At 32.3% G+C, this 21588-nt stretch overlaps 2 protein-coding genes across 2 annotated transcripts; both read right to left on the reverse strand.

The window, feature by feature from the left end:
- Nucleotides 1-530: 530 nt before the first annotated feature.
- On the reverse strand, nt 531-6904 carry LOC114173323 (succinate dehydrogenase [ubiquinone] flavoprotein subunit, mitochondrial). Its single transcript, XM_028057623.2, has 16 exons — nt 6607-6904; nt 6232-6399; nt 5544-5631; nt 5190-5336; nt 4951-5091; nt 4623-4708; nt 4448-4540; nt 4291-4354; nt 4023-4166; nt 3562-3749; nt 2797-2971; nt 2546-2716; nt 2371-2440; nt 2166-2286; nt 2050-2087; nt 531-884 (listed from the first exon to the last, which is right to left on the reverse strand). The coding sequence occupies exons 1-16, from the start codon at nt 6703-6705 to the stop codon at nt 782-784; spliced, it is 1896 nt and encodes a 631-aa protein (XP_027913424.1). The 5' UTR covers nt 6706-6904; the 3' UTR covers nt 531-781.
- Nucleotides 6905-10109: 3205 nt separating this feature from the next.
- Nucleotides 10110-14253, reverse strand: DWF4 (Cytochrome P450 superfamily protein). Its single transcript, XM_028051162.2, has 8 exons — nt 13807-14253; nt 13388-13712; nt 13158-13310; nt 12818-13069; nt 12591-12683; nt 12353-12431; nt 12116-12222; nt 10110-10801 (listed from the first exon to the last, which is right to left on the reverse strand). Exons 1-8 carry the CDS (start codon nt 14028-14030, stop codon nt 10553-10555), a joined length of 1482 nt encoding a protein of 493 aa, XP_027906963.1. The 5' UTR covers nt 14031-14253; the 3' UTR covers nt 10110-10552.
- Between the last annotated feature and the right edge of the window lie 7335 nt (nt 14254-21588).

A 21588-nucleotide genomic window follows, 5' to 3' on the forward strand; every position in this document is an offset into this window, starting at 1 on the left:
ATGGGTTACAAATCTACTCTTTTCATTTCATCGTTCTTTCTGAAACGGAGTTTGATCATAATTTTATCCATATGTCGCTCCGCGTTGCTTTGATCCATTCAACGTTGTTTTGTTTTCGTTTTCTTTTTCATTTACATTAAAAATTGCATATATTCGACTTAAACCTAACACGATTTTTTCAATTTGTGTACTACTTCAATGATAATCAAGAGAAGCTAATAGTGTGATTATACGCCTAAGATTTTTTGGTTCACGCGTATGGTTCTAAATTGGTTCAAACAACTTGACGACAAGCACCCTTTTAGGGGCCCGAACAGTTGTGCATAAAGCTGTAACAAAGAGGAGACTGCCATCATGTTCGAACGAACATGAGTTTGGAAAGTCACTTTTTCCATTTTCATGCAGTGCTGTTGTAGATAAACAAACTTCCAATATAAACACGAAACTTAGAATAATATTAATAAACACCAAAATAGAAAATTATGAATAAACACGAAACTTAGAAAATTATAAGCTTGGAGACGCGAACGTGGTAAATAGTAAATTTGCAAAAAGCTTGTCAAAATACCAGCAGTTAAGCTTGTCAAAATACAAGCAGTTAAATAGAATTGTATTCCTATGATTCTTTGCTGCAAATACAGTTTTATTTGAGAATGCCAGGAGTATGAATCAAATATTGATGACGAATGCAACAATTATCATCAAAAATTAAAATTTATTGCATTTTTTTCCTGTCATTTAACATTGAGACGACAAGTCTAACCATCCATTAGCAAGGAAATCAATAGACACGAGCCTTGGGAGGGAATGATTCAACCTCATCATCCAATGTATTCAAATGCACTGGCCTGTAGTCCAACCGGACCTTCTCGTTCTCCCAGTATCTGCAAATGAATGCACACTTAGCTAACATATGAAATTTATTGACAGTTTTTTCCTCAATTGAATAATTGTAAATAGTACAACTGTAATCAAAAGCAGCTCCATGTTAGCCGACTCCACCCACTTAATCTTAATCTTTCAGAATAGCTGGTTAATTGATATTGGATCGATAAATCAACCCTTAATGGTCATGGTGAAAACATTGATCCCTTTCATCTGTATTTCAAGCTGACATAGTTCTTACTTGAAAGGACATGATAGGGTGTTGATCATCTCAGACCTCCATTCTTAACTTAAAGTAGTTAGTTTCTAGACAAATGTCATGCTTCTGGTCAGAGTTAGGGTTCAGTAATACAACCAAAATATCTCCCTCACACCAGTAAGGTTTCCAACTTCTCTAATACAAAATACCAGATTCTTACATATCTAAATTAACTTTCATTGTGTCAAAGATCACTGTTAGAGGCAATAGCAGCTAATTTGCTACCCAAAAAGGGAGCATGCTTAATTAATGACAATATCATCCCAGCACAAGTGAATTAACTTAATGAGCGACTTGGATGCTCCAACGATACACGAGAGCTGAGAGCACTCCAGCTCTTAAGCAACAAAAGGCTCAAAGACCGAAAGAACGTAACTGGTTGAGGATCATTGAAACGGATCTACCCTATTAACATGTTTAACAGCACGATTGCAGCTGCAAACTTGTACCAATCATTTCTATGGGAGCTCTTACGGTTTTAAGATTAGTTATTACATAAAAATGACGGAAGGAGGATTCAATTTCACCAACAAAATATAGCTCAAAACACTTGATACACTTGATCAGTCTCAAATTTGTGTTTTTTAGACAATTAGCACCTACTCAGGCCCAGCTAAACCCAGAAATTTGGTTGGGTCAAAATTGGTTAAATCAAGGCAATGGAAAACAAACATAAAGATGAAGGAGTGTTATCATGTTATCATTTTATTCCTATCTCAACAAACGAAGTACAGGAACAAATATCCCACTTCCATTTCATACTCACTCCCATTCCTTTCCATCAATTCAAATTACCTAAAAGGATCAAGGTTCCCAATAGAAATAAAAAAATCAAGTTCAACTTTACTACTCAAGTGCCAGCTTTTGTAAATAGAAAACCAAATAACTTATGAAACATGACTTACCCCACAGTGTGTTTCATCCAGTTCTCATCATCTCTAACCTGCAGAATCCAACATAATATAGTTAAGTACTATTCATATTGATGGTATGAAATTTGCATGAGTGATAGAAAACTCACCTTGAAGTCTTCACGGGCATGAGCTCCTCTACTCTCTTTCCTAGCTTCAGCAGAGTACATTGTGATGCAAGCATTTATCAAAAGATTTTCCAACTCAATAGTCTCAATCAAGTCGGAGTTCCTGTGAATATGTAGCCAATAGACGTAAAAATTAAACATCCATGAAATATTAGGGTCATTCATCATTTGCTAAAATGGGAATTACCATATCAAACTGCGGTCCTCGACCTTAACATCACGGAAACTCTCCCAAGTTTTATCAATTAATTGACAACCTGCAATGCAGCATATAAGTTCAGATTAAGGAGATAGTTAAGGAACCAACAAAATAAAAAGGATTTGACATGAGGATAAAATATGCATAACAAGAAATGGATTACCTTCTTCTAATGTTTCCTGTGTACGGAACACAGCAGCATTGCTTTGCATCACTCGCTGCATATTCAACCGAATTTTTGAAGTTGGCAATGAACCATTTGAATTTCTCAATTTGTCCAGCCATGCAATTGTTTTCTGACCAGCATCTTTCTCCAAAGGCTTTTGTTTCTCTCCTGCAAAATGGATGACAGATAATATTATAATACTAATTTCAGTGTACACAATTTATTGCCAAACAGAAAAAGAATCTTGCCTGGTCTATGGATTTCTGCAACTCTATTTGCACAAGCTCTACCAAAAACAACAATATCCAGAAGTGAATTTGCACCGAGCCTATTGGCACCATGGACTGATGCACAGGCTGTTTCCCCGGCAGCCATCAATCCAGGAATCACTGCATCTGGATTGTCACCTTTAATGGTAACCACCTGCATAACAAATAGCAGTAATTAGATAATTACTTGGATTCAGCTTAAAATGAAATGAGAATGTTAATATTTTTGTTGTCAAAACGGAAAGCAAACAATTATTACTAGTGATGCACAAGCTTTTAATCAAATATCGAGTAAGAGAAGAGCTGAATGAAGGACAAAAGAATGGGGATTGGAGAACAGTAAGCATAGAACACTAATTTAAAACAATCAATAGAAGTAAACAATGTTAAAAGCTGCAGTTGATGCTTCGAATGTTAAAAGGAGTCATTCATCACAAGTTAGATGCATTTTCACTGGAATTAGTTCTTCCGAAGTAGCACCAATTTACTCAATGCCCGGGAAATAGTTCCCTTAGTCTAGTCAGAGTCTAAGTGATTAAGGGAGATAAAACGGGATTGCTCAAGTGAAATTGACTGACTGTACAGTGCTTCAGTTATGGCAGAACATCTCTCTTCCCCTCCCTTTAAATTCAACAATTATAGCATGATTAATTATCCTAGATTTTTCTTCTCTTTTTTCTTACGTTGTATATTTTTTAATCTTTCAATTGGAAGTCCCATTTCAAACTGCGTGCATCACTATACCTCTCCATAATGGTTTGTGGGAATACCGCCCATGTTATAATGTACAGTTGGCAAAACAGGGATGGGTTCCTTTGTAACATCTACACCAGCAAAAATAGCAGCAGTTTCAGAGATTCCAGGAAGTCTCTCCTTGAGCACATCTGGGGGTAAGTGATTCAAGTGGAGATAGATGTGATCTTTAAGGGGTCCTGAAAATAATTTCTAAAAGTTAATACAAGCTTACTTGATAAGAAAAAAAGCATCAAACTATAAATGAGAGGACATGATTTTCATCCAACTAAGATGATTCATTCAATTTTAGGAATTAAAGATAAAATATAACTTGAGATTTGACATAAAAGTTATACATCTTTACCATACATTTTCCTTACGTCTACAAAGTAATAGCAACCAAACTTTGTATAAGTTAATATAAAATTTTGTATAAAGAGACATGGATATTTCAGTATAAGCCAGCATACCTACACCACGACCTTCCCTAATCTCCATTGTCATTGATCTTGAAACTACATCTCTTGATGCAAGATCCTTTGCAGTAGGGGCATATCTTTCCATAAACCGCTCACCCTCACTGTTCCTGAGAATTCCACCTTCACCACGAGAGCCTAAAAGATCCAAAAATTAAAATCAGAAAATGAAAAACACTGCATTCCAATTTCATTGGAGAAGGTGCTTGTAAAGTAAAAACAAAAGCAAGAAGAAGTAGCAAATAAAACTTGAACTGCAGACCTTCTGTTATAAGGCAACCTGCTCCATATATACCAGTAGGGTGAAATTGTACAAACTCCAAATCCTGCAGAATTTATGATAAGTGTGCGAATGAAAAAAGATTCATGCCAAAAGAAATCAAGTTAATATGGAAAAGAAACCCAAAAGAAAAACAAACCTCAAGAGGGATCCCAGCACGTGCAACCATGGCATTGCCATCTCCAGTACATGTGTGTGCTGAGGTTGCAGAAAAGTACGCTCTACCATAACCCTGAAGCATAATATAATATCTCACCTATCCTTCATAAGTGAAATAAAAAAAAAAACTGTTTAACATAAGAAGGCTATGTTACCCCTGTGGCCAAAATTGTGGAGGCTGCTTGGAAACGATGTAGTGTCCCATCCTCCATATTCAAGGCAATTACTCCCTGGCAAGTGCCTACAGATTCAATATAGAAATTAGTTAACTTTATCATCAATCAAAACATACAAATTCTCCCCCACCATTGAATACTAGTTTGATAAAACAATTAGAATTAAAATAGATAACATAATTACAGTCAGTAATTTTGTAATGTGAAGTACTTGAAAAATTTGCTCATCAAGGCCAATGAATGCTAAGACCTTGTTAGATGAATTGGTTGCAAACTAAGTGAAAGCAAGTTGTTTCCACAAACTTACCATCATTATTCATTAAAAGATCCAATGCAAAATATTCCACAAAAAACTGGGTATTATGTCTCATAGCTTGACCATAGAGAGTGTGCAATAAAGCATGCCCAGTTCGATCAGCAGCACATGCACAGCGGTATGCTTGACCTCCTGTATCATAGCAACAGAAGGATACCAATATCAAGTCTCTTCCCAAAAAAAAAAAGAAAAAGAAAAAAGACTGAGTCTACCCTAAATTCTGGAAATACCTTTTCCGTAGTTTAAGCTTTGACCACCAAATGCACGCTGATATATTTTTCCATCCTCAGTTCGGGAAAATGGTAAACCATAGTTCTCTAGCTCGATGACTGCTTTTGGCGCTTCCCTGCACATATACTGTATGGCATCCTGATCACCTGTAGGCCACAGAGCTTGCATTAATTAAGAAACAAGGGGAAAATCATACTATTAAACAGAAAAATGTCGAATTTATTTTCACATTTAGGTAAACAGGCACGGGCTTATCTTATTCATTAGAGTTAGACCGACAATAAGGCAATGTAATTTATAAATGTTTTTGGCACACAGGGATGTAAAATTTCAAAGATCGAGTTAGTTTGTACCTAGCCAATCACTTCCCTTGACAGTGTCATACATGTGCCACCTCCAGTCATCTTCTGTCATGTTTCCCAAAGCAGCATTTATACCACCCTATACAGAATTTTATTCTCAAGAATTAGTGTTGCCAGCATATTCAGGGTGGGGGGGCTTGATATGATGATAGTTTCGACAAAATATACTTTGGTGCATCACCCAATACTTCTTATGTCATGATTTGTAACTAATTGTACAAGCACACCAGAACAAGATGCCAGGGGGACAATCTCAAAATGATTCTTTAAAAGCACACAACGGCAGAGGAATAGTTAAATCATCATCCATCATTGAAACGAACAAAACAACATATTATATCACAAGAAGAATGAATTCTGAAGAAGGGAAGCGGTAACAGTATCAAAGTGACCCAAGACTCTATTTAGGGGACAATTAAGTTACATCACGAGAAATACCTAAAATTGACATCACAACCAAAGGAAGCTACTATCTCTCTCAACTAGTATCCACATAGAGCCATTAATTTTTTTTTTTTCATAAATAAACTTCAATGGGACAACTTCTACACATGGATACTAGTTACACTAAAGTACAAAAGCCAAAAGACCCAATAACGAAAACACAAAGAGAACAGATAGTCACAATACCAGTACAACTAATCAACAAGCGAAAAAGATGTTAGCAAAGCCCTCATACCTGAGCTGCAACCGTATGAGAACGAGTGGGGAAGAGCTTGGTGATACAAGCAGTCTTGAACCCATGTTCTGAAAGTCCAATAGCAGCTCTCAATCCCGCGCCACCAGCACCTACCACAACAGCATCATAAGTATGATCCACCACGGTGTACGAGGAGTTAACCCCACTCTGCACAGCACGGAAAAAGGATTCAGGTTCAGTGAAACATCATTTGCATGTAAAAGATCCAGTCTAAGAGATACACAAGGTAAAAATGAAAGGAAATAAATTGAAGTAAAAGAACACGCAAAGTGATTGAACGTGCACGGAGTTAAAAGTATAAACGAGAAAAACGAAGAATGGTAAGATCGTCAAGAAAGAGAGAGTCTCTCATACGGAGAAGAGTCTAGAAAGGTGAGATCCGAGAGGGTGATTAGAGGTGGATCTGGTGGTGGAAGCAGCTCCACGAAGCCCCCGAGCGATGCACCGCCACATTTCCGCCGCACACTCTACTTCTCCGGCTGAGTTGATGTTGTCTCCGATTGAAAACGGTAGATTCCGGCTCTCTTTTTGTGCGTGTGTCTCCCACCTTACTCTTCTTTTCTCTGCTTTCGTTCCCTCACGCCGTCACAAAGAGAAAGTGAACGACGCTCCAATGGCGAACACGTGGTGCACACACTTGCATTGGAGATATTTAATTCGATTTCATTCAGTGGTAATACATCATTACACTACAATTTTACTACCAACGGTATACTTTGTATTATAAGTAGGATTTTACTACCAATTTTACTCCCAATTTAGTAAAACTTTAATAATTAAAATTATTTTTAAGATTAATTAAATGTTTTGATCCTTTAATTTTAAACCTACTTCACAAAAGCGCACGATTTCTTCTTAATCGGATGTTTATTTTAATTTTGTGTGACATAAAATGTTAAATACGTATTAAATAATCTACACAGAAATTCACTTGTTAAAAGAGATTTTAACCAAATTTTTTAAGTCTTACAATTAACATCACACTATTGTTACTATTTTCATACTCCATATTTATTGTGATAAGAATCTGTTGTTGCTTCCTAAACTTTGGCCCAAGTATAATATTTTTTAGTTATCCAGAATAATGTTTAGGGACACAGGCCCAAATCCGATAAAAGAATTAGGGTTAGAGTTCCTTCTTTTTTATTTGGCAACTTTAAGAACATTAACCCAACCAGATTGGTCAGTAAATTGGAGTTACGATAATTAATGTTAAATCCAATATTCATCTAATAAAAAATGTCATCATACACGCAAATGTTTTTCTGCACGAGCATGTTGTGATAAATAGATAGCATGTTTTTATTACTGGCTTGGTAATAAAAAAATACACTTAAACTTAAATTTCACGGTGAAGCAAAATAACACATCAACAATCAGCAAAAGGTTGAAGATAGTAAGCTTAATTCTTATGATACAAATGATTCACTTTTGATATATCCTAATGTTGTACTCATCACCTCAATATTTGTTTCAAAATTTATTCATGACCAGGTAAATTCAATAACATAGTCTAAAAAGCACTTCACTTTTGCTATTATTTAAAGTTTTTTAAAATATTTTTTAGGTTTTTTAAATGGTAATTAACTATTTGCCCACTTTGACATGGAACATGGTATTTTTTTGAGGTAAGGAAAAAAAAAGGAAAAAATGTTACCTAAACTACTTCCCAGTTATATCATTATTTTTTTCGCAAAATAACAAATCTCCGAAGAATCCAACGACTAAACATTTTTTCTTTGAAGAAATGTAATCAAATAGGTAAAACCACCAATACAATGCTCAATCCACCACATCCAAGGACTAAAATTGATGTTAAAAATGGCAAAACAGAAGACGAAAATGAAATGGACTGGATCCAATGTTTTAATGGGTTTGGGCCGAGAAAAAGGAAGGGCCTATCGAAAGCCCATTTTTATAGTGTACTCATTTTGATTAGTAGAGAAAAAAGAGAGAAAATTGTTATTTGATGATGATTGATAGCACGCTTGGGGAGAAGTATTTTTCTGCAAAAATAAAAAATAAAAATAATGAAATTAACGCTTTAAACTCTTAAATAAGTTAATCAAAACTCATTTTCATCTGCACCAACTATTTTGGAGCTACATATATACATATGTAGGTATGATCAAAGAAAACAAGATAAATAGGAACAAGTAGAGTAAAAATAAGAGTTATTTAATTTAATGGAATCAGATTAAAAATATAAAAAAAAAATGTTACAAACTATTAGAATTGTTTTACAAAAAAAAAAATATTATTTTTACAGTTATTAAAGAACAAAAAAAGTAAAATAACAAGACATTAAGTGATTTTGATAATTAAAAAAATGGATTAAATCAACTGTTTTGATAACTTGACATAAAATATAATTGTAACTGTTAAAAACGGTAAAAAGAAAAAATGGCAAAATAAGTCCTTGTGGAGAGGTTTTTTTATCATAACAGACGTTGAACTATCAAAATATATATTGATTTTAAGTATTGGGATGCTGTTCAATTTTAGGTATCGGCGATTATTTTCCCATTTTGTTGGGACCAGTGTTTGCTTTAATTATTGAACCGAAGGAAACAACAGCACAAGGCTTATCCGATTATGCCCTGCATTATGGACCTTCGTGGTGGGAACAGTGGAATCACCTTTAGATAATGCTAATTCTTAATTAATCAAATACAATCAAATAATCGGCCAACAGAAAATAACTAACTTGCAAAAAAACATATATATATATATATATATATATGAAACTTCGTAGTGGTGTATCTGTAATTTGATTCGTTATCGATCCCCGGGACCAGGAGAGGTTGGATTTGTCGGTGAAGCAAATATTTGTTTTGATTTGGATCCAAGCAATGGTTGTTTTCTCGGTTGCATAATTATTGATGCTCATGCCCATGTTCCTGTTGTTAGGCTCCATATTTTTCGAAACCTCATTATAATACAAATACTCTCAACCTTTTTTCTGCACTTCATAACTGTTGTTCAGCCTCAAACTTAGACGCACGAAACAGCCAATTTTTGGCTTTTTATATGTGTATAGTTGAAGAAGACGGTTGGTACGTAGTGTCCTTAGTCCCAACCCTTCTAAACTTTTTTCTGTGACTCTCCGTAATATTAACGTGCAGTTCCGTAGGCCACTGCTTCTGAAAAGATACATCACTGCGATCAGAAAGCGAAACTTAACCTAACAACAATCACGCTAAATGCCAAACATAACCCTCTCATTTACCACTATTTACGATTAAGGCATGGAGGGTAAATTTTATAATTTTCTAATAATAATTAATAGTTGAAGAAAAAACTCAAGAAATAGGAGACATTCCGAATGCTGGTGAATGGAAGAGCCTGGAGTGGGTCCTTCACCAATTACTCTTTCCATGTCCTCTCAATTCACCACGTTACACCAAACTCAACAAATCGTGCATGCTTTCTCACACACACCTCTTGCATAAAGAACCGATTCACATCTTATTTTGGTTCTGGTTTATGATTCGTTGCAGTACTCAACATTTATAGCCACTACACACCCAACAACAAATGAATCTGCCTCCCAGATTGCAAACCTCTCCTTCTTTGACCCAACACAAGGAAAAAAAAATGATAAAGTATTACACACAGCGTATGTGAAACCAATAAAAGAAACAACTCCCGGCATTAATGCGTGGTATCTTTCTGGTTTGAAAATTATTTTAAAAGAGCAATCTGCAAGGCGTGTGTGAAGATAGAATAATGTGATAAACAACGTTGGATTGAAAGGTGAACAACATATTCCATAATTGTGTCCTGCACGGGGTGATGTTGGGGACGTACGAAATGCGTTGGCGTAAAGGAAAGCAACAGAACGTAATATGGATGGATTTTTACAGAAAAGATAATCGGGATTATATATATATTATATATATAGTAAGAAAAGGTGGTAGATTACAATAGTGGGAAAATAAGAAAAAAAAAGAATAAATATTGAGTGGTGGTGGGGGAATATATAAAATGTACAATGTGAGTGAGTGGGAAGTAAAAATCTAGTACAGGCTAGAGAGGGAAGGAGAAGAGAAGAGAAGAGAAAAGAGAAGGGAAGAAGTGGTCCTAATCCCTGTCTTTGTACAATTGTACTTAATATTTGTCTTCCCTTCCTACGCCACAGAGAAAGTAGGAACTCTTTTAATCTCATGAAACCAAACCAAACCAAACCAAACTCTACCAAACTCTTGTTCACGTAGTTGAGATTGAATTTTGGATGGGCTAGGTTGGTTGGAGTTACTTTTTTTTTTTATATTGGGTGGTGAACTAAGTAAGTTATGGCTCAAATGAGGGAATGGGCTTGGACTCTAATGGGTAGGCCCTTTGGGAAGTCCACGAAAGGGTAGGCAAAAGCCTGATCTGTTTCGGCCAATTCCCAGTGGTAGTTGAGGATGAGATGATGGATGAAAACCGCCATTTCAAGCTTCGCTAACTCCGATCCCGCGCACAGCCGTGAACCTCCTCCGAACGGCAGAAAGTTATTGTTTGCCGCGTTCTTGCTTGGACAACTTCCACCACGACCGCCATTGTTCTGCACCACCAACATCAATCAATACAATATCCAGTTGCTAACACGAATCATGCGAAAAACGAAAAACCACATTAATAAATCCGAGGAAAAATAATTGTTAACTTGAATTTTATTTTATTTAATTTTTATTTCGGTTGAATGAATGAATGAATTGAGATGAGAAAAGGGAGGAAGGACCAGGTTGTGAAAAGGAAAAGCAGAGATGCACGTGCAGGTATGGGGCCCAGTTCCACATGGGCATTAATGATCTGGAACCTCAGGACCTGCCCACACGTTCACAAAACACCCATGCTCATCATCATCCATCGCATCCATCGGGACCCACCTCCGTACTGTTCACAACATCCCCTTCGCCGATCATGACACTTCATCATCTCAATTCTCAATTCTCAACCCACCATCACCTTCCTGTTACCCTTAACTTAAAGGATGCAGATGGATGGATGAATACATGCATGCTGCATGGATGGACCCACTTCATCATTTCTTACCCCCCTAAGCATCACCATAACTCAAAAATAACCCCCACGCTGCCTACCCATAAAACTACCATATCTATATCTATATCTAGTATGTCCTACGTTTTCTTCTTTATAAATCATCGTATGCATTAATTATTTAATCAATTAATTAATTAATTAATAATCCTAATCTTGACCTTCCCTTAGGGGGGACTACCGTAGGTGATTAGGTTACAACTTTAGAAGCATGTGCTTTGGCGATAAGTAATGGGAATTGGGAAGGAGGTGGTGATTAATTAGCTATGAAGTATAGGGTATATATAGGTAGTTAAGTGTTCGGGGTTTGGAGGAAGTCAACTAGAATGATCTAAGGGATGACATGAAATGAAGCCTTATTTTCTTTTTCTATTTTGTCAAACCGTACAACCTCTGTACGTTATGTTGGGTCCGATTCAGAAGCGCCCAACGTAAAAACCTGTTTCTGTTCTGGAAAGGAAGATAACTCACCCAGCTAATTGGGCTACGACTAGAAAACCACATGCAACTATTACGGGGTCACATTTTGGGCAAAATCCCCACCCCCAACTTCAACTAAATTTTGTTCTCACCCCACCAAAAAAAAAAAAAAATTGAGCCAGTGAGGCAGTGATTGCATGTGGGCATCCACCGCAAGGACCGATTCAAGTGCTTGGGGACCTCTGCTTATTTCCTTTATTTACCCTTTTCCTAATATATGTATTTTTTTATATGAAGCATTGGCTTTTGAAGAAAAAGAAGAAGATGAAGAAAAGAAGAAAAGGGGTGCACAATAATTATACAACGCGTGCTGTCCATAGTTATAAGTAGAACTGACCTGCCATCTCCATGGATTGAAGTGTTGAGGTTGGTCAAAAAGTGAAGGATCCAGATGCACGGCTGCAATCACCGGAAGGACTTTCCACCCACATGGAATGTCATAACCTTTCAAACACATACACACACACACACCATTTTCAATTCCATTTCCGCCCACTTTAATTTCCCTTTACCATAACACCTAAACCATCACAATTTTTCATCTTTCTACCAAACAAATACACAAATTCCCTACCTTTATAATTCACGTCTTTCAGAGCCTTCCTGTGGAGAAACCTCACAACATTTCCCAACCTCAGTGTCTCGTTCACAACCTTCACAGAATATAACAGACAATTTCATAACTGCTTTACTCAAATCTTATATTTTGCTTGTGTTATAAACTTTTGTGTTATCAAATGTACTTATAATAATAATGCCGTTCTGTTGCAACTGCTGAGTTGTGTAGTAGTACTGTAAAAACATTCACTTACACAATGAGTGAATTCCATGCGTTTGTAATCGTCCCATGTGAGTTCCACTTCCCCTGCTTGTTTCTTGGCTCTGGCAATTTCACTGTGTTCTTCCTGTTTATTTTGCACAAAAGTGAAAAAAAAAAAAAGGTAATTATCGAAAGTAAAGTATGTGTGAGAAGGTGGACAGGGTGAGAAAAGTGTCGATAGATACTGTTGGACGTGGCGTCATGGTTGTACTTGCTTACCCTTAACTGTTGCATAGCTTGAGGACAACCGGGCAAAAAGTAAATGGCTAGAGCTATGGCTACCGACGAAGTTTCGTGGCCGGCGAAGAGCAAGCTAAGAATCAAGTCCAGAATCTGTTCGGTCGAGAGATTCGAGTGCTTCAAAACCCAGTTCAGAAGATCGTCTTCCTCCAAACCCTCGTTTCCCTCTTGGATTCTCTTCACTCTCTCTTCCATTTTCCCCTCTATGAACTTCAGTATGGTGGACCTAGACTGAGAAACATGGACAGACATCACAGGATTAAAAAAATCACCAAAAAATGAAACAATTTTTTATTATATTTATTATTGTTATTGATACCTTTAACGCCTTTCGGTATGCAGTTCCAGGTAGATTCAATGGCGCGGATACCACCCCTTTCATGAAAGTGACATACTCTTTCTTGAGTTGCTCTGTCTCGATTTCCCCAGGATCCATGCTCATGATATGCTTGGCCATGAGATTGAAGGTGAACTGCGATTTGCAAAAAAGCCAATTGAGAGTGACACAGACATGAAAAAACATGAGATTGAAGGTGAAACAAAAAGTACCTTCTTGGCTTCATCCTGGGCCGAGAATGTGCAATTTTGGTTCCAAGAGTTTAGAACCAAGAGGGTGTGTTTCTCCACCTCTTTCAAGAGGTGGGTTCTGAGCCTGGCGTGGCTCAGAAAGTTGAGTGATATAACCCGCATGTCTCTGTGCATGTCGCCAACTAAGACCAACATGGACCATTTCCCGAGTATTCCACCAATGCTTCTGGGGTAGCTGCACTCGAACAGCTTCCCCTCGTTCTGTAGAATGAACCTGTTGAGTCCTGCGTCTGCTGACACTATTGCTGGCTCCCCAAATAGCTTCGACTTGTAAATTGTACCGTACCTGAAAACAAACATTGCCATCATGTTCATTATACAAAAATATTCAAGCTTTTTTAGTTTTGGAGCGATTGGTGGTGGGTAAGTAATTTATTTACCTTGCTATGTGCTGCTCCATGAATTCCCCTATTGTGGTAGCAGAATAAGGCTTCAAATACCCAATGGTTTCACCGAGGAATGGCCAACCCATGTTACCGGGGGGGAGATTGAGCCTGGGTTTGGTTTGTTTTCTTTTGATAAGAATGAAGAAGACGAAGAAGAAGATTGGGAGAAGAGGAAGAATGGACGAAGGAGAGTAGAAAGTTAGATGCGAGTCAGACATGGATTCTGATCTTTCTAATCTTTCTCTCTCTTTCTTTGTTGTGTGTGTGGTGTGGGTGTGTGTTTTAAGCCAAAAAAAAATAGAGTACTTGCGGTGTGTTATGTTGGTGTTGTGTGCAGTTTTGGTTGGTATAAGAAAAGAAAAGAAAAGAGAAAAAAACTAGAAAAGGTTTTGCATTTTATGGCGTAATAAAATGAGGAAAGGAATGGAAAATGGAGCTAATGAGAGCGTGAAGCCAATAGGGTGCTTTTATAAGCTTCTCTTCTGACTTTAAGCGAAAACAGCGGAAAGTAGGAAGCAGCAAATTGGCTTTACACTTTGGAAAACAGTAAGCTTTACGATTTTAATCTTGTTTATGCTTTAATTATATTTCATTAACTCATCATTCTACTTTTAATTTATTTAAAGAAAAAAAAATCTATGTGCTACCTTTCTTCTGTTCCATTATACTTTAGGCTAACCCACCCTACCAAGTACTAACCACTGTTGCTTTTGGGAGAGACCTTCTTCCAGGCATGCAGGGATTAATCAATACTTTGTCTTTTCCTTTCTGCTTCTCTTTCACTCCCTCTTCTCTTCTTTCTTCTTTCTTCTTTCTTCTTTTCTTTCGCTTCTTTTCCAAACGCCTTGCTCAAAAAAAAGTTGAAAGTGATATCTTCTTCTCTTAACTTGTTAGGCAGAGAACATGCTCCTCTTTTTCAAATACATCCAATTCAAAATATGTTTAATCTATTTTTTCTTTTTAAGTATTTTTAGACTCGTGAAAACGTGGTGCTACACCTAGATACAAATATCTCTACACTTTTTTTTTTTTTTACTTTAGCTTTTTTAAAACACACTGTTTTCAAGATACGGTAAAATTGAGAATTAAATATGTTTGTGATTCTTTAATTTTTGTTAAATCTTAAAATCAGTTTATTTTGAAACTTTGAACCAATTTAGTTCTTTATTTTTTAAATACGTGAATTTATTTTTTTTAATCAAATTTTATTATATTTATTTGATGTTTCGTACGTATTTCGAAATTATATTTGAGTTATTTATATTATTTGACATATTTTTGTTTTAATATTAAGTCAAATACTATTATGAAACACATTTGAAATGTCAAATAAATTTAATAAAATTTGATCAAAAGGACTAAATCCACGTATTTGAAAAGATGAATGATTAAATTGGTTCAAAGTTTTAAAATGAACTAATTTCAAAATTTATAAAAATATATTTAACCCTAAAATTAATTACCTCTGAAAACTATTTTCAAAATAAAAGAGGGAGAAAATATTTAGATGTGTCTTGAGGCGAAATATGAATCCCATCCCATGTTTTTTAATGAATTGTTTTCAGTGCTTTTCTTATTGTTCGTTAGAATTTTTTAATAATATTACAGTTTGATTAAATTTAACCAAGAGCCTCTTATTCAAAAATACTCAACAATTATCGAAAGGGCCTAGACTTTGATTGGTTTTTCAGGTGATCATTATGACTTTCAATTGTTTTCCAAACATAAAACTAAAAGGTCCTGCTAATAAGTGCATCCACCGCTTAAATAATTAGATGGATTTTTTTTTTATTATAAATTGTATAAGTAAATTAAGGGTAGCATTTTAAGTAATTTTAAGTTAATTCTTCAATATTACATTTTATTTTCTATCGGCAATAGTTGTTAGTTTTATTAGTAGTTTTTTTTAACTTATATCGAAATTCGTTTAACTTAGATAATTATCGGTCCTTACTTATATTCTGAATAATTGAGTGGACTAACTTTAAGTTTTATCCAATTTTACAAAATTAAAATTATTTTATAAGATGAGATTTGTGAAAAAAATATATATCTTCATTGTGAAATTAGATTGTCCAATAATAATCCAGTAGTGCATAATACCTTACAATAAATTTTACTATAACAAATTTTATACTTGAGATTTGCAAATATATATATATATATATATATATATATATATATATATATATATATATATATATATATATAACATAATAAAGTAATAATTAATTAATTTTTTATAATAAAATAAAGTTACGTTGGCTTTTAGCTAAAAATTATTACACATAAAGAATTTCTTGTAAGGTCAATATTGTGAAAATACTTAATTTCTTTAAGTATTTTTATGACAATTTAAAAAAATATTTTACCATTTGAATGCATATTTATTAAACCATTGGAAGGCAAATAATTGAAAAATTGTCGGTGGTTTACTGTGAGGTTGGTTATAGAAATCCAACAGAAAGAAAAGTTATATAAAAGCAATTAAGTAATTAAAATAAAATATAAAAACATGGAAAAAGGTTATCTCCTTGTATGTAGTTATAAATGAAAATGTATAAAGTTGATTCAATTTATAAAAAAATTTCAATTCAGCTGCTAGATTTGTTATTTTTATTATAAGAAATAGTAAACGATGTAAGAGTAAAATTACAACTAATATCGATTAATCATCTCTTTTTATTAAAAAAAAAATCAAAAGTAAAAATCATGTTGTATTAATGTCAATATAATAGAATCTATAAAAGTAATTCTTATTTAATCTTCAAAGCAAAAACCTATATATTTAAAACAAAATGGTATCCAAATATTAATGTTGATCGTTTGGTTATCGTGACACATGATGAATGTTTTAGTCACAAAATTATATATGAATATAGAATTAATATAAGTATTGCCAAAAGGTAAACAAGTAATAACTAATTCAAAAGGAAGAGGTTTTTGAGAGAAATATTTATCCAAAACATAATGTAAAAACTATCCAGATATTTTTATGAATAATTTCAACATTTTAAGTGTTTGACGAGAGATTTATTTATATAATGCAAGTTATATTTCTTATTTTTTAAATATTTTCACGAGGCACATAATATGCGCCCATATAAAAAGACACCACAAATCTCCTGATTAACGCGGAGAAAAAAATAATTACATCAAATTATATTGTTATTTTTATTTCATGAATAAATAATATACACATAATTTGGAATGAAATATAAAAACTATTTATATACAAATCATGAAAATAAACATTTAAATTACATAATAATAATAATAATATTATTATTATTATTAAACTACATTCATTTTTTATGTTTAAAGAATGTGTATTACACAATCGACTTTACAAGGACACTACTAATCTATAAATAATAAAATATATTAATATCTAAAAAACAAAAAGTAAATAATCATATTCATGTCAATAGAATATTAAATAAATTAAATGTGTACAAAACAAAAAAAAAATTAAAATAAAATATGTATCACACAAGTATAAAAATATAAACATATCAATCATTCAAAAATTTAAATATAGTACATTAACCCAATCTAATCCTTGCGTCGCATAAATATTTATTTAAGTAAAATTATAATGATATTATTATATTTAGTTGGATCGATTTGATTGTGAACCAAACCAGCCACTAATTTAAGTAGTTAATTGCGTCTTGATTTGTTAGGTACCTAAATCAATATTTAAATCCTGATTAAATTGGGTTAAACAGAATCAGATTAGTCGGATTGAATTAAATAGAATAAAGTCGTATACAGATATATTTGGACATTTTTTCATGAACTCTTAAAGAAAAACAAATATTAAAAATTCTCCTTCTTTAAAATATTTTTTAGTTATATAAAACAATTTTTACAAATTAACTCGTAAAAAATTTTGTCTAAAAATTATTTTAGAAGAGTGCAGTCAAAGCATCTCAAATGCAAAATTATTACAAGAAAACAAACTTGTACATTTTAACGGTAACGAAACCCAGACAATGATTATATCAATAATATTGCTTTCAAAGTATTGAAAAAAAAAAAAAAAAAAAACACCACAGAGTCGCCGGTAACTTATCAATCAGTCTCTGTTTTCTTTCGTCCTCCTCCTATTTTTATTTTTTATTTCAGAGAGAATAATACACTATAAATATTTTTTAACAAAATTTGATAAATTAGTAAAAGATATTATTTTTATTAAAAAATAAAAAATTAATCTACTTTACTTCTATTTATAAAAAAATTGTCAAGAGATTCTTTTGTCAAAAACTTATTTTTTTTCTCTACCTCGTCTCATTCATCTCTCCATATATATTAAAAAAAATCGCTGAGATTTGACAATAAATTTTTTATCTGATTTGCGGTTAGATATATCATTAGTAATACAAATTGTAATTTATCAATGGTAAATTTTACTGTGAATAATTATAGTTATAAATTACTGATAAAAATACCCTTCATTAATTCTACTTGTAATTTATCTACTGATTTATTGCCAACAAAAAATATACGTAATTAAATTCAACTGTGAAATGTATCGATAAGAATTAAACTTTTCTCCAGTAAAATAGAGATTAAATCCATGTCCAAATACATTTACAAAGGTAATTAAAGAGGTAATTTTGATATTGAAGATAGAAATTTGAGTTATGGTGAAGTGGTTGAAAGAAAGTGATTGGATGGTGTAAACAGCAGGAATCACGGGCTTAATGATGTCGGCGTGGTGAATGAATTTGGATCTGCATGTACCATACCACTATACTAACATCTTAGTAACGTAGTATTAACATATCAATTTTAATTTCATGCCCACTTGTGGAACCCACACTAAATAATTCACCTCCCAATGGACCCAAAAGCTTTCTCAAACGTATACTAACTTAACTACTCTTTCATTCTCATTGCCATCAATCTTCAAATTTAAACTTCTCTTCATCTTTTAACCAATCATTTATCTTATTTACTTTCTTTTCTACTAACAATAAAGGTCAAATGCATTCAAACAAAGTATAATTATCTTATATTTTAATATCAAATTTTGTGGATGAAATTAAGTATTTTTCTATAAGACATAATTATCTTATAATTTTGTATTTTCATAAAATTTATTTGATATAATAATAGATGATGCGTTAAGTTTGAAAGATAAATGAAACTTAATGAATATGTCCGTAAGAAAATATATTAATCAAGTTGGTAAACTTTGTAAGTTGTATAGTATTAATGTCGAGTCATTAAATTTTTCTAGTGAGTATTGAAAATTATATTACAGGAGTGCATTAATTCAAATTCAGAAATTTAATCTATCTAATCCAAAAGAGTTGGCTGAAGAAAAGTATAGACAAAGATTTTCCATCGAAATCTTGTCTTAGATTCGAGACAAAAATGTTTTATTTGGTTTTATGTAGAGAGGACAACACGGAGTACCAGATAAATTATGGAAAGTGTTCAAGATGTAAAAAACTTCAAGTAATAATTGTTGGATATAGTTGTTCATTTGGATTTAGTAGGTTAACAGAGTATAACATTTTGCAATATTATTCCTTAAAATTGAAATTCTAACTATTAAATCTAAAGTTATGAATAAATTATTCACTGTCTTTAAACATATATGTTAACAGGTTAAATTACTAGTAAGTCTTGAACTATTTTTTTTAATTGAGTCTTTTAAGTATGTATTTTTTTTTTTCTTTTTATTGAGACTCCAAAATTTTAAAATTTATCTCAAATTTTATTTTGTGGTAGGTTCAGGTCATCAGTAACTGATATCAAGAATTTACTATTTTTTTTTGGAACCCGATTAAAAAATAGCTTAGCAATATATTCGAAATTTTCAAATAACACAAAGAGTTATATAATACTTTAACCATGGTAATATTATCAAGTTCATCACATTTTTTAAAAATTTATAATTAAGACATTAATTAACAGTTGTTTTTTTGTTAGAGTTTAAATGTGATAAAATACGATGACTTTAATAATATATAAACAAGAAAGATCTATAAAATTTTGAGTCAATATAGTGTCTTGTTTCTTACTAGAGTTCATAGTATTATCTTATAGTGTGTTTAGATTATAAAGTTTTAGAAGATAATTTATTTTCATGGAAAATTTAAAATATATGTGTTTTGGTTAAAAAAATATAAAGAATTTGAAATTACCAGAATTTATGAGAGTAACATAATTTCTTAAATTATAACATTTAAAATTTTACATAAAAAGAAAATTTTTGAAATCTTCCTACTTTCTCGTTTTCAAATATGTCTTTTCTTTTTTTAATTTTTTCAATTTTATTTTTGGTATAGACATCATTAAATCAACTCTGGTCAAAATGTGACTTAGTTTTGTGTTTTTTCAATTGATATCATCAAAATTTATTTCAGAATAAAATCGACTGTAGTTAGTTTTTAATCGTCATTGTGTTTTTTATTTTTCAATATAAACTATTGTTATTTTTTAGATGATATTATTTAGATTTTTTTCTTATCAACATTATCAATATTGTTTAATTAATGTTAAAAAAAAATTGGAATTGATATTGATTGAAATTATTTTAAGTTCATGTTCTTCAAAATTGTTGTATAATCAATATTATAATATGGGTTAAATATGTTTTTGGTCCCTCAAGTTTCAGTGAATTTTGGAATTAGTCCCTCATCAAAACTTTATATCAATTTAATCCTTCATCTTTCAAAATGCATGAATTTAGTCATTTTAATCAAATTTTGTTAAGTTTATCTAACGTTTCAAGCACATTTCATAATAGTATTTAAGTTAATATTGAAGCAAAAATGTGTCAAACAGTGTAAATAATTTAAATACTATTATGAAATGCGCTTGAAACATCAGATAAACTTAACAAAATTTGGTTAAAAGAACTAAATTCATGCATTTTGAAAGATGAATAACTAAATTGGTCAAAGTTTTGATGAGGAACTAATTCCAAATTTCGCTGAAACTTGAGGGACCAAAAACATATTTAAGCCTTATAATATTAATAATTTTGATAAACATAATTATACTTAGTTTTTTGCCCATATTTATGGTTGATCGTTGAAATAGTTATCTACATATAAAAATCAAGACTATTTTTAGTTGAAATTTTTGCGTAGTAATAATTAAAATGTTTATATAAATAATATAATTAAAGAGTAATGAAAAAACCGTAAAGCATTTTAGAAATTAAATAATTTAAGATGAAAACAATTCGTATATTTGAATTTCATAGAAATAGTTAAATTTTCTATCTAAACACCATGTTAAAATTTTGATTTAAAGATGATATTATGTTGAGTTGACTTATTGACAAATATATCTGAGTAGTTTTTTAACATTGGAATCTGTCAACATAAAAAAATATTTACGTGAGTAAATTTCTTAACTTTTGACAATGTTAGTGCTTTTAATGACTCTTTTGTAGTTAAAATTAAAAGCTTCACATAATAATAAATATATATTTCTAATGAAAACTTTATTATGCAAATTAATAAGATAAAACTAAATCATATTAATGAGTAATAAAAAAACCGTAAAATAACACGAACGTTCTTTCCTAAATTATCGGTCAAATGTTTATGAGTTGTAAGTTTTGAAAAGGTAATCCATCTTTTAGTTTTAAAAGATTTAAACCTTATTATAATCAATTATTAAAATTAGTTTAAATTTAGGTGATTTTAAGCATTAGAAGCTTATACTTTTGCAACTTGTAGTTTTAAAACAAATAAACTTAGATTATGTTAGGAAGTGAAAAGGAAAATGAAGGGGAAAAAGACCCAT

The sequence above is a fragment of the Vigna unguiculata genome, chromosome 2 (assembly GCF_037176805.1).
Source record: "Vigna unguiculata cultivar grain cowpea cultivar isolate G323 ecotype 2 chromosome 2, ASM3717680v1, whole genome shotgun sequence".
Taxonomy (NCBI): domain Eukaryota; kingdom Viridiplantae; phylum Streptophyta; class Magnoliopsida; order Fabales; family Fabaceae; genus Vigna; species Vigna unguiculata.